The sequence below is a fragment of the Seriola aureovittata genome, chromosome 4 (genome assembly GCF_021018895.1).
Source record: "Seriola aureovittata isolate HTS-2021-v1 ecotype China chromosome 4, ASM2101889v1, whole genome shotgun sequence".
Lineage (NCBI taxonomy): Eukaryota > Metazoa > Chordata > Actinopteri > Carangiformes > Carangidae > Seriola > Seriola aureovittata.
The window spans coordinates 2,318,087-2,331,691 of NC_079367.1; the positions used below are offsets into that span (position 1 = coordinate 2,318,087).

General features: G+C 43.4%; 1 protein-coding gene across 3 annotated transcripts in view; it reads right to left on the reverse strand.

Moving 5' to 3' along the window:
- Positions 1-13,605, reverse strand: part of ulk2 (unc-51 like autophagy activating kinase 2) — a 40,385-nt gene that overhangs the window by 17,527 nt on the left and 9,253 nt on the right. For all 3 annotated transcript variants that reach the window (XM_056373829.1, XM_056373827.1, XM_056373828.1), the window contains exons 4-13: positions 8,405-8,437; positions 6,959-6,995; positions 3,996-4,169; positions 2,857-2,930; positions 2,625-2,726; positions 2,477-2,535; positions 2,148-2,230; positions 2,003-2,053; positions 1,820-1,908; positions 374-542 (exon numbers count right to left, since the gene is read on the reverse strand). In XM_056373829.1, the coding sequence (XP_056229804.1) occupies positions 374-542; positions 1,820-1,908; positions 2,003-2,053; positions 2,148-2,230; positions 2,477-2,535; positions 2,625-2,726; positions 2,857-2,930; positions 3,996-4,169; positions 6,959-6,995; positions 8,405-8,437 (871 nt within the window). The remainder of the gene's footprint in view (positions 1-373; positions 543-1,819; positions 1,909-2,002; positions 2,054-2,147; positions 2,231-2,476; positions 2,536-2,624; positions 2,727-2,856; positions 2,931-3,995; positions 4,170-6,958; positions 6,996-8,404; positions 8,438-13,605) is intronic.

Sequence of the window (13,605 nt, forward strand, 5' to 3'; positions counted from 1 at the left end):
GACGCTAACTGCGCCAGCCGCTCTAAAAAAGATGCTAACTACGCTAACCATTCTGAAAAGATGCTAACTAGGCTAACCGTTCTGTAATTATGCTAACTTCACTAGCCACTCTAAAAAAGATGCTAACTATGATAGCCATTCTGAAGGTGGGGGGCGGGGCTCCAGGCCTGATCCAGATTTCTCAACCAGGAAGTAAGAGTGAATGAGCTACAGACAGACTTTAGGATGCACATCTCTATTGACTGACAGATGATCTAGGAAGTGCACGAGTTGATCTCCTTTCAAATGAAGCAGTGAGTCACACCTGGGTGAATCTATAGGAAACACAGCTGTAGCCACGTGTGTGTGTTGTGTTGTGTGTGACGGCACTCACAGCTGTCAGTGGAGATGTGAGGCACCAGGACAAAGTCGTCAGTGTCACACGACGAGTTCTTGCTGCTGGTGCTTCCTGCAGACTCTTTGGACAGCTGCAGGAAGTTGGGCGGACCGAGCGGAGGGGATGAGAGACCATCTTCTGCCAGAGTCTGCATGTCGGGGAGAGACTGTGTTTCCACCGAGAGAGAGAGAGAGAGAGAGACAGAGAGAGAGAGAGAGACAGAGAGAGAGAGAGACAGAGAAAGACAGAGAGAGAGAGAGAGAGAGAGAGAGACACAGAGAGAGAGAGGGACAGAGAGAGAGAGAGACAGAGAAAGACAGAGAGAGAGAGAGAGACAGAGAGAGAGAGAGACAGAGAGAGAGAGAGACAGAGAGAGACAGAGAGAGACAGACAGAGAGAGAGACAGAGAGACAGAGAGAGAGAGAGACAGAGAGAGACAAAGAGAGAGACAGAGAGACAGAGAGAGAGAGACAGAGAGAGAGAGACAGAGAGAGAGAGACAGAGAGAGAGAGGGACAGACAGACAGACAGAGAGAGACAGAGAGAGAGAGACAGAGAGAGAGAGGGACAGACAGACAGACAGAGAGAGACAGAGAGAGAGAGACAGAGAGAGAGAGGGACAGACAGACAGACAGAGAGAGACAGAGAGAGAGAGACAGAGAGGACGGAGTTGTAGTTTGGCTCCTGAATGATGTAATTATTACACTTCCAGGCAAGGCAGTGCTGACTGTCAAACTAATGTAATCACATCGTTACAGAGAACAGTGGCATCCTGGGAAACTGACTCGCCCTGCCCTCCCACTGCTGCTGTGAGAAGAGATGTGTCACTGTTCTAACTAGCAGTGGACTTATACGAGCTGTGGCAGTTTAACCTGCAGGGAGAAACATTCAGAGCCAAAGATCAGAACTGTCTTTGATTCCTGAAATTTGTCTTGTGATTGTAAAATCACAAGACAAATTTTTATAAAGACTCTGTTTTATTTTCCCTCATTGGACACCCTGTCTTACTTTTCAGCAGTTTGTAGCAAGCAGGCACAAGGTTAAAAACGTATTAGCTACGGGAGGAGGGGATTCATTTTTCAATCTTCCCAAAAAAACAAAAAACAACTTTTTCTTCCTAAGTTTTTTTTCATCTGAGAAATTAAGCCCTGATAGACAAGTGATGTAAAGAAAGGAAAAAAAATGTACTTAAAAGTAAAATAATTTGAAAAATGGCTTCCACCTTTTTCACCTGTCTATCAGGGGATGTTTTCACAGATAAGTTTTTTCCAGAGGTTTTTTCATCTGTGAAAACATCCCTGAGAAAGATCCAGGCCAAAACAATCACTTGCGTCTCAGGATTGTTTTCACAGATGAAACAAACAAAGAAATGTTCCTCCTGACCCTCAGGGCTTCCGTAGCGACCCCCTCTGGATGAGGCTTTATAGAGTCGTCTCAGACTCACCGGAGGAGAGTTGTAGCGGATACACGGCGAGCTGCCACAGGAACAATCCGTCACTGTGTTGGAGGCGCTGGGGACCGGCACCGGACACGCTGAGGAGATAAACACACGATTACTCCTGTTCTCAAGTCGGACAACGAGAACATGTAGAACAGCACGTGACACCGCTGAGGAACGTGACCTTACACTTTTTAATGGTGGACGACGGCTCCATGAAGGGATGGCTGAAAAACGCATCTGCAGAGGGAAGTTTTTTAACAAACGTTAAGACACATCTCAGAGTATAAAACCAAACATCACATGCACCATGTTTATATACATCAGCACTCACCAAAGTCCATCCTGTCTTTCTGATTCCTCTGCAGCAGCCCAAGCAAAAGGTCACTGAGCTGTGGGGAAGTCTCCCGCGGGATGCTGGGTAACGAGAGCATGGGAACGTTAATATCTTGTTTCTCTTATAGACTGCATGAAACAACAATCTGCTCGTCACACTGTGCCAGATGGATCTAACACAGACGTAGTCTCAGTGGACGACATCAGTCTTGGGAAATGAACCTGCATCCATCATCTGGGAATCATGACAAACTTCACAGCAATCCATCTGATATCTGTTGAGATATTTCAGTCTGGATGAAAGTGCGTCATTAACAGGTGACTTACATCGGTTGTAGATTCTTGTTCTTCTCGTAGAACATCCTCAGGTCTTGGGGACTATTGGCCTGAAGAGATTAACACAGAAATAAGAGTCTCAGCTTCACACATGTACAAACACATTGGTCTAAACTGGTTTGTTGTGCGCAGTATTAACCTGGAACGGCGGCTTGCCGACCAGACACTGGTAGATGACCGTCCCGATGCTCCAAAGGTCGGCCTTGGCGTCGTAGTTCTGGGACATGATGACCTCCGGGGCCTGAGAGGTCACAGGTTAAGATCCACAGTGTTTAGAGTTATGCAACAAACTGCTGAGGAAGCTGAGGGGTAAAATTGAAAATGGCTGACATCAGCTGCAATTCTAGACAGGCAGCAGAAATGACACTGACCATGTACATGGGGGACCCGCACAGTGTGGCGGCCATCATGTTGCTCTGAAGGTACCGTGCAAAGCCAAAGTCAGCTGCAGGACAGAGGCATGAAACACACCAGTCAGTAAACAGGTTGTTATTATCACCACCAACACAGAGCAGTGTTGTCGGACAAACACTGGCAGCAGTGACTCGAGCATGAAACAGTCAAAACAATGTTAGGACAGTGACGGAGTCGCCAAAATAAGATGTTGTGTGTCAACAGTTTTCCACGTCTCTCACTCTTTATTTGGCCTCTGAATTCAAAAGTAAAACCACTTGCTGCTTAATAATTTTCAAATATATTTTGAGCCTCTGAAGCCCAAATTAACATGTTTTCATACCTTTGTGTTTTTCCTTATGAAGTTGTCATTTTTAAAAGAATCCGCACGACTGAGACTAATTATATGTGTCACTCAATATGCAACCGTTTAACACACCATCTGTGCAATATCACTTATCTGCTGATATTTTTTGTTATATTTAGTTCAAAAGAAAAACAAAAGTTAGTGTGAATATGTGACTGGTTTCATCCTTCTGTCTGTTTTCTGTCACTACAGTAAACTCAGACCAACTTCTCCTCACTCTGACCTCAGAATAAAACTGCACTGCTCCCATTTAGTTTGGGTCTACAAGTAACTGACAGCCAAGCCTCTGAATCACACACTCTGATTGGCTGTGACGGCACTCACCGGAGCCAATAGGAGTGTCCGATTCAGTGTCGTGACTCTAGACGTCAGAAGCAAAGATGGCAGATTGATAAACGATGAGACCGTCCAGATCTTTTACAACTTTTCATCATAGTTTATCGACTGAAGTCAGTGACTCACACGGACAAACAGGGGCTCGTTGGAAAGCTCAGATTCTTTAGTTTAAGGTGAAAGAACAGCGTGTCTCTATCTGAAACCATTGCAGAGTAATGATGCTCTAAAGACAATGTGATATTTGGAAGCATATACGCTCAGATGCACTACACTGTTTTTATTTCAGCTGCAGGGAAATGCTTCATATGGTTTATTACAAAACCTTGGATACACGATCATATCAAATCTAGAAATTATAAATCCAAGCTTTCCAGTGACAATGGTTATGTGACTTTTTCTGTCTGGTTCTTTTACCTATTTTGATGCGGATGCCGCTGATGTTGGACTTCTTGCGGCCCGTGTACGACAGCAGGATGTTCTGGGGTTTCAGGTCGCGGTGGATGATTCCTTTGCTGTTGAGGATGCGCATGGCTGCAGAGATCTGCTGCAGGAAAACCTTCAGCGTTTCTTCTCTCAGGGTCCCTTTAGCTACAAGAGGAGGGGCGATACAACTGATGAGTAACTGGTGTTTCCCTCTTTGCTCTATATTTATGCTCTGCGCAGCACTTCTTTCATTTATTATTTCAATCTTACTATTGTTATTATTATCACATCTCATTTTAAGGTAATGTTTTTAAAGTTTTCCATCTTCCATCAATGTTTTTAAAATGTTTATGTTCATTTTAATGTCTTGTCGTGTGAATCTCTTGGTGCATGTCTTTTCTTTGTTGTATGAAAAGTGCTGTACAAACAAAGTTTATTATTATTATCAATTTTATTCAGAAAAACAGCTCCCACATGAGGCAAGAGTCAAATCTAAATGCAATAAAAACATGCTTTAAATAAAACCGTCACGCTCCTTCATTAGGAAATACATTTCTACATTTCGATTAAAGCCAGTAATTAACAGTAATAATCCTGTGGTAAACAGAGTAATTTGAGGCAGTGAAGGTTTTATTCCCTGCAGTAGTGAAATAATCTGATCTGATGTGAGACTAAGAGGATTTCTCTCTCTCTCTCTCTGAGACCTGTTTCCTATCTGTACATGGAGAAGTTGCATCAACAGCAGTAGAATAATTCACAGGTGAGATCCTCTTATATAATGACATACAGTCATTGGCTACGCTGCGTTCAAAGCCTTGTCAAACACCTTGTGAAACACAGAATCCCTCCACTGATAACGCCGCGGCCCCGGGGGATTAAAGGTCGAGATGGAGGATCCAGCTGAGTCTGAACACTAAACCACACAACCACCTGTGTCACTGTGGACCACCTCGCTCCAGACCGGTCTGACCGTGACCCACTGTAAACTGCAGGAGTGGGACAGGTGGGACAGGTGGGACAGGTGGGACGGGGGCCTTATGTAAAAGCACAGTGATAAGAGTTCCAGACACACAATCAGTGTCGTTATCTGAGAGACGTTCAGGAAACACAGATTCCACAAACTGTGAGACTCCAGGTGATGTGGCCTGATTCACACCTGTAACAGTCTGGCAGGTGTGTGTGGAGACACCTGACACACAGGTGGTTTTCAGTGCCAGATGTTTCCATGTCTGTCTTTCTGTAAACAGTGGATAGATGGAGAGATGGATACTTTCTTTATCCCCTAGGGGGAATTCAGGTGTCCCACAGCTCATTGTGATAATAATAATAATAATAACAATAATAACAGTTAATTATAAATAAACAATAATTAAGTTAGTCCACATCCTTTTGCTAATGCGGCTTTGACTATGACAGAGTAATGAAACTTTACAGGTGTGTAGCTCGGACCACATGTTTCAGGATGGGTGCTGTCTGGCTGAGTTAACACTGAGGGCGTCATGTAATAATGTAGTAATAACTACTGAGTAGTCATGGGTTGGATCGTCATCATGTTGATGTCACTGCTGCTGTGAACCTATCACAAGACGGTCTCTAGTTTTGTCTTTTTATTAGCTCAAAATACAAACAGAAAAGACAAAAGTTACCAAAAACTATTAATAATAAATCGGGAAACAAGTGAACTTTTCATTTCTTACTCTTCCAAACTGATTTAAACCTCTAAACTAACTATTTACCAGTCTACCCCCTTAACATCCCTGAACTCTGACTGCAGCACTGACAGAATAAAAGCACTAGCAGCTTTCATCAGAGGAGAAAACTAAATTATAAAAGCGACAGCAACACAAATATTGAAATAAAACAAGATTTCTTTTCCTTCAGTTGGTCCCATGTTACAATATATTTATTATTATTCATTCATTATTCTGTTATCATCCTTATTTCTTCAGTGATCCATTTCTTTGTGTGTTGGTTCATAATTGTCTTCGTCGTGACCATAACATAACGAGAGAAAGAGATTTTTGTTGTTTGAAGGAAGTTTGTTTTGTCTCCATCTTCAGTTGCTAATGAGTGAAAATCTTAGTAGCAGATAGTTTTGCTCTGCACTCTGTAGTTTTAGGGATGATGGACTCTGGAGCTCAGGCCAGTGTCCTCGTCCCTGATCATATCTATATTTGTTTTTGTTAAGTGTTTAAATAAAACATTTTTATGTGTTTTTGTATTTTGCCTTGATTTTCTTTTAAATAAATGTTTAAATTATAAAAACTGATGTTTTGTTTTTGTCATTTTTTTATGTTGTTTTTGTTTAAATGTTTAATTTTTTTTAAATGTGTTTTTGTCAGATTTTGTCGACTTTTTTTTAAATAAATGTTTAAATTTTAAAAAAGTTTTTCTAATTTTTAACTTGTTTTTGTTTTACAGTATATATTTACTTTTTTTTTTTTTTTTTTTTAAGTTCGGTGTTTCGCTAGTGTTAGCATGCTACGCTACGTGACAGCCTTTGATGAAATCTATAAATTCTAGTCTCACAGGACCCGGAGGACGACACGTCAGCTTCATGTTCTTTGTTTTCACTCTTTGGTATTTGGATGTTGTGAATCATGTTCAACTGAACTTTCCATTCTGCATCATTTCATCTTACGCTGACTTGCTGCTGACCTTTGTTATGAACTATCACAATGATAAACAGTGTGCTGACTGGCTCTGAACTAGAGAAGGAACTCTTTGTACCAAGCTGCAGTCGTTCCCACACACACACATCCCCCACATCGAAAACATGGAGACACACACACACACACACGCACACACACGATACAGACTTACATTATTCCTCAATCCATCACCCACAGATAATAAATGCCTAATCACACGCACACATTCATAACAGCTGCAGTCACATGGCGTTTCCTGGTCCGCAGTGTTAGTGACTAATCACAGATTAGCGTGATGCTTACCTTGCAGATAGTCGGCGAGATCACCTCCGTTACAGTACTGTGTGTGAGGAGAGACAGACACTATCAGCAGCAGTTACATTCAGGTTCATTAACGTCAAGCCCAGAGGCACATCCAGGTTTCAATGTGTATTTATTATCTGTGTGTGATGCATCATGGGTGTTTGTTGAATGTGTCTGCGCATATGTGAAATCCAAGCCCCAGACAAAAGCATTAATCATCAATTAATCTGCTGAACGGCTGCAGCTTCATCTGCTCGAGAGCAGTCACTCCTCCAGAGGGAGAACGAGAACAGACGGACGAGGCTGCTGCGAACACACAGACTGAGGGCGGTGACCGCTTCGTTGTGACATCACAAAGTTCCAGAAGTCCTGACGGCTGGTTTTAAGGCTCAGTTTCTGAATACAGGCTGTGTGCATTTCTCTGTGGACTGAGGCTTTGATACTTTCACAGTATTAATATAGAAGCTAGAGCTGATCTATAATCACACTACACATGGACACAGACCTTTACACTGGAGGAGATTTAAAGACTAGCTAACCATCATATCTCCTGGCTGTATGGGATCATTACAGTTTATCTGAGCCCGGTTCAAACTGTGTCTGCTACTGTATTTTGGCAGGAAGCTGCACTGAAGCCTCCAAGTCAAACATCGTCCTTCCTTTAAAACATTGTTCCAATAAACGGTGTTAATATGAGTCTTAGCTGTGTTCCCGCCTCTGGCTCAGCGCTCTCATCTCTTCATCACACTTTCATCTGATACTTCCACCAGTGTTTAAGTAGGACAAGCCTCTTCCAGCTCAGCAAAACACCAGGCATCAGCAGTGATTTAACCAGACTGAGGCTCACGCTTCTCAGTGCAGCCAGAGCAGAAGCACTGCAAGATTTATTCAAGCATTTGACAGCTGAATATTGACACTGAAACCGTAACGTACATATCAAATTAACGAAGCCCAGTGTAACAGCAGCTGATCCGGACGTACGAGGATTATTAACAGAGTAAACTGTGGAGCGGTCGCAACTCTGATCTAAAGCCAAGACTTTTGAGAAAACGGAGAAAAACATTCCTAGAAAACAAGAGGGGTTTAAATCTAGTGAATAACTTGAGGTTGTGTCGGTTTGTTTTCTGCTCCGCAGCCAGAGAGTCTGACAGTGTCGCAACACGAGCAGAGAAAAGGTGGGGACGATGCCGAGGTCATCAGCGGGCCGACGGAGGAAACGTGAAAGACAACAACAGGGGGGGGGCGCAGCCAAAAGAGGAAGAACACGTGCTGACAGCTGTTACCGGGGGCAATGGACACATGTATAATAATTCATGTCATCTCTTTTATTACTTTTAATAAAGAAAAGCATCTAATGATACATAATTACAGTGAGAACAAACGACACACGAGAAGAGGATGTGAGCTGTGACTCAAACATCCAGACAGTCTCGTTTCTAAACTTACCTCCATCACCAGGAAAACAGAGTTGGGAGTTTCCTGGAACAGAAGAGACACAGAGTCAGTTACAGCAGACATTCATCCCGAGGCAGCTGTCAGCTCCACCTCGCAGCCCCGAGAAAACAGACGCTGGATCTACGCCAAGGTACATAACACCAGCACGAGCTATTCATGACGACCCCGGCTTTCTCTGAGCACGTATTTTCAGTCACTCGTTGGAGTTAATACAGTTACATGCACACCACAGATCGAGCAGGAAATCTATTTTTAAAAGTGATCAAGATGTAAACAGTCGCAGCATTTGAGGAAATGATATTGAGGTTAATAGTTGAGGCCGTGTCAACTGCACGTGATTAGTGGATCACAATGTGATTCGTTCTACATGTGGCGTTCCTCTGACGATAGGTCCTGAGTTCACCACTGACCATGTTGTGAATCTTTGCTTTTAATAATAATAATAATAATAATAATAATAATAATAATAATATAATAATAATAATATACTGTTGGTTTAAAGCAACATCCGGCCCCAAACGTCACTCATGGATTCACCATCTGTCTCTTAACTCCACCATCCATTTGGATCCATGTTTTTCCCATGGATGTGATCTTGTAGCGCGCAGTCAGACTGTGACAGGAAACACCTAAACAATGTTGCCCGGCAGCAACAACATAAAAGTTTCCATCGTTGCCTCATCACAGGGACAGGCCTTAATACCAGGAGAAAAACCTTTTTAAAGATCATTTCATTTTAAAACATTTCGACAAATTTACTATTTTGTGTTTTGTCTTATTCAATTACATCCTTTCATCAAAACTGTTCTGTTGTACAAATGATTTGTGGTCCACTTTCAACATCTTCGGCCCACAGGCTGGGATCCATCGATTTAGATAATTGATACTCAGCTGTCGTTTGATTTCCAATGATCAACACTAATGATGAAACTGAAACGAGCTTCAGGTTTCTTGTCCGTGTTTGGTCTCGTCGGCCATCTTGCACCAATTCTCACCATGTATATTTTTTTGGGCTTTATATGCCTTTATTTAATAGCACATTAGAAAGAGACAGGAAATGGGGAGGCAGAGAGGGGGAATGACATGCAGCCTGATGCAGGACTCGAACCGGGGTCGAATGCGGCGAGGACTGTGACCTCTACACACGGGGCGCCTGCTTAGACCACTACGCCACTTTAACGACGCTTTTTAAACTAATTAGTTCAAGGTACTAATGAGACACTGTGACTAAAATCCACTGCATCTACAGAACCAGCCAGGAAGTCAAACGACATCAAACTTTATTTTTAATGTCAGTTCACGTCACATGAAACCTGCAGCTCTTGTCCGAAGGGTGTTTGTGGTAATAGGTGTTTGCTTTCTGCGTAAATGAAGCTGCAGCAAAGTTTGTGTTTGACCAATCAGCATCAACTCTGCCCAAGTAATTCCTGTATTAACAAAAGGGCACAACCCCCAGAAGAGGGACTTTCTGGGACCAGGGACTAAATGTAGACGTTGATTCCTTTTGTTTAAACGCAGGTAAGGCACCGGTACCCCACTCTTCAGACTTCAGATGCTTCTTTTTGTTTTAATGGTGGCTGCCAAATGAACATAATGTAATGTAGTAAACTTCTCAAACACAGAATCCTGCAGCTCCTGTTTGACATCCAGTTGCACAACATGAGGAATGTTTCCCTCACAGAGCCAAACATCACTCTACATGTAGTATTTAATATATCAGGCATCAAACTAAGTGTTGGTATTTACACAAACTAAGATGTAGCTGAAGTTTTAGTGATTGAATTCCACCAAAAACAAGACTTCACGAGTTATCTGCGTGTACGTGGAATGAATCACTAATTATTAGAAGACAACAACAAAAGTAATCCAGTATTTCTCACAGTCTTCAAAACTTTCCAAACAAACAAAAGCTCTTTTTACAGCCCGTCGATGGCGGGAACCTTGTGCTTTTATTCCGCCTCGTTGTTGTTCTGGGTTTAAACCGGCAGCGGGGTCGTCACAGAGCCGGATCGACCTGGCATCATGGGACAGGTGCCGACGCTGTTGTGTTACACGTCACGACTCTGATTTTCTGAACGCCGGCAGGTTCTCTGAATCACACACGGCAGGGCGGCAACATGGCGGCTTTGTTTGGTTCAGTGTAAACAAGCAGACCCGGTGTAATGACGGGTCAGTATACTGGGATCAGAGGCTAAACACTGGGGGAGCGGGACGTGAGCGCCGTGCCACTCACTGATAATGAGCTTGTTGGTTTGGTTGGTAAGTAGCTCAGTCTTTTCCAATCCTACACTGTGTTTTCTCCAACTGGGGCAGGTGGTGGTGGTGGGGGATGGGCCACCAGTATCCAGCCTGACTGTATGTGTGTGTGTGTGTGTGTGTGTGTGTGTGTGTTGTGGGGGTCGGGGGGGGGGATTACATAATGAGGGTGTATTCTACAATCTGGAAAAGAGGAGGGGGATGGGTTGAGGGGTCGAGTCACCATGAGACCAGGGGAGAGAGGGTAAGTGATCACTGTCACACACACACACACACACACACACACACACACACACACACACTCTCTACAGATCATTTCATCACAATCACAGAGAGTCTGAGAAACATGAATGTTGTTCCGTGTGTTTGGGCTCGTTCACACGGCGTCTCTGATGTTTTCCAGAGGGAACAGTCACACGTGCATGAACTTCCTTGGATGATACTGGCGCCCTGGCAGGTTGTTTAGACTTGTTTTTGTTTTTCCTTTCTCTTCTGTTAACTGCTGGTTGGAGGCTGTTGTGTGATGGTTGAACTTTGGACGCTCACTGATGGCCAGGCTTCAAACCCCCCCCCTCCCTCCCAGCTCAGAATATTCCAAAACAACTACGATATAAATAACTCCCCCGTCACACTCATGTAACGTTTAAAATCCAAAAGAGAGGATTTGATAATCCTGAGATATGAAAACAACTCGACACACCGGCAGTGGAAACAAACACAGAAACACTGAGCGCTGCCAGGAGTCAGCATGTGAGCCACAACAACCCGAGTCTGGTCAGTCGTTCACTTATTGCGTCACGCTCCAACTCCAGGAGTGCACAGTTATGTAACAATATAGGGTGTGTGTGTGTGTGTGTGTGTGTGTGTGTGTGTGTGTGTGTGTGTGTGTGTGTTTAGGAGAGGAGGGGGAGGGGAATGGATGCGAGCCAACATGCTTTTGTCACGCAAGCGACGAACATAATCCTGGGGGGGGGGAACTAGTATCATTTAGGAATCAAGTCTGTGCTTTGACATAACGGCTGCACGCAACCACAGACGACAGAGTCAGCGAAGGCAACGTGTAAACATCAATCATGCACTGAGGACAAAAGGTCAGAGGACGGCTTGTTGGTTTTCAGAGTGACTCAGGCTTCAGTGAACAGGGTGGATGTTTGTTATTGTTCAGGTGGACAGATTAGGAACACATTCATAACACACACACACACACACACAAGTACAAAAACACACACACACACACACACACACACACACACACACACAAAAGTACAAAAACACCTTAAGTTTTCTACTTAAGGTTTAATTTCTCCTCAGCTGAGGCTGGTACTTAAGGGTGTAGCACAGGATCTCTTAAAAAGGTTTCCTTAGTTAAGGAAAAAAAGTTAAGGCATTTACAGCAGTAAAATTCTCCCGTTTCCATGGAGACTGTTGATTGGCAGCCATTAGGAACACTGTTCTTCATTTATCACCATAAACAAAGGTCACGCTGCAGTTAAGATAAAGTCTGAGGTTCCTTTAGCTTTTTCCTTAGTTTGGAAACTTTAAGGAGAAGACTTAAGGGTGTTTTGAGCAACTGTTTGTATTTTAAGGAAAACATAACTCAAACTAAGGGAAATCTTAAGGTGTTTTGTGCGACCGGCCCCTGACGCTGACTCAGTCGTCTTGGAAAGGAACAGAACATCCCATAAAAGAGCACGTGCCTGAAGTCAGGCCACGGCAATAAGCAACTTCCACATGAAGAAAGTGAAGAACAGAAATGAACAGTTCAGGCTCATAGAATCAACCATCTGATAATCACGGGACACGTGTCCTGAAGTGTGTTGAGCCGATCGAACATGTTAACCACCGGGTTCATGTTCCAGCGCCTCACTGAGCGTTTCCCTCTGATCTTACATTTCTGGAAAGCAAAGCTGTGTGAAGGAATGTGGACGGAGGCCAGCGAGGTTCACGCTGCAGGTTTTTCTAGGAAAACTCAAAAGTATCCAAGAACATGTACTGCCTCTTTCTTTCTTTTCAGCCCTCATCATGTCAGCCCTGCCTCAATGCCTTGTGTAATTAGGACACACACACACACACACACACACACACACACACACACACACACACACACACACAGGCTGGGGCCCCTCTCCAGGCGAGAACACAATGTTCCTCACAATGTTTACCTTTTACACCGACTCTAATCTGCACCAGCTTCTATACAATCCTGTTCGTATTGTGCAAATAAGAAATCAGCTACACACTCAACATCACCACTTTATCTCTATATATATATATATATATATATATATATATATATATATATATACACAACACTTGTATTATTTGGTTTATTTGGACATTTTCGCAGCATTTGACAGAGGAGATTTTCCATTTCTGGCCACATTAGATTAGATGATGTTTTAATGTCGAATCAAAACACACACACACCTGCTGTTCTCTCTGTTGCCAGTTCACAGGAACCAAGCCGGTGAAGCTGAGCAGTGAGAGAGGAGAGAGAGCGAGCCTTGGCGCTCTGACACAGAACACCTTATAATTAGCCCCGTCTACCTCACGCTGCTGCGGCTTGTTTAACGTTAACGGCTCTGCTTTAAGACTGTCATTAAACGCAGCACAGCCCCACACAAAAACTACAGCACCAGGAATAAGGACCCGCAGTCTGTCACGGACGCCACGAGACTCCCACGTCCAGCTCTGCAGTCTTTTGTCAATGCACACATCTATTCTGAGCAGCAGGCAGGTAGCTGCTGCTTCAGCTGGTGATTCACGCCAGCGGCCCGAGGTTTTATACAACCTGTTTGTGTACACATTGTACTGTACAGTCGATATTTATGGTGTACATATTTGCAATGTATACATTTAGAATTTTCTATAATACTTATTCACATTTTTATTACATTCAACACATTTTATTTTATTATGCCCCACACACACACACA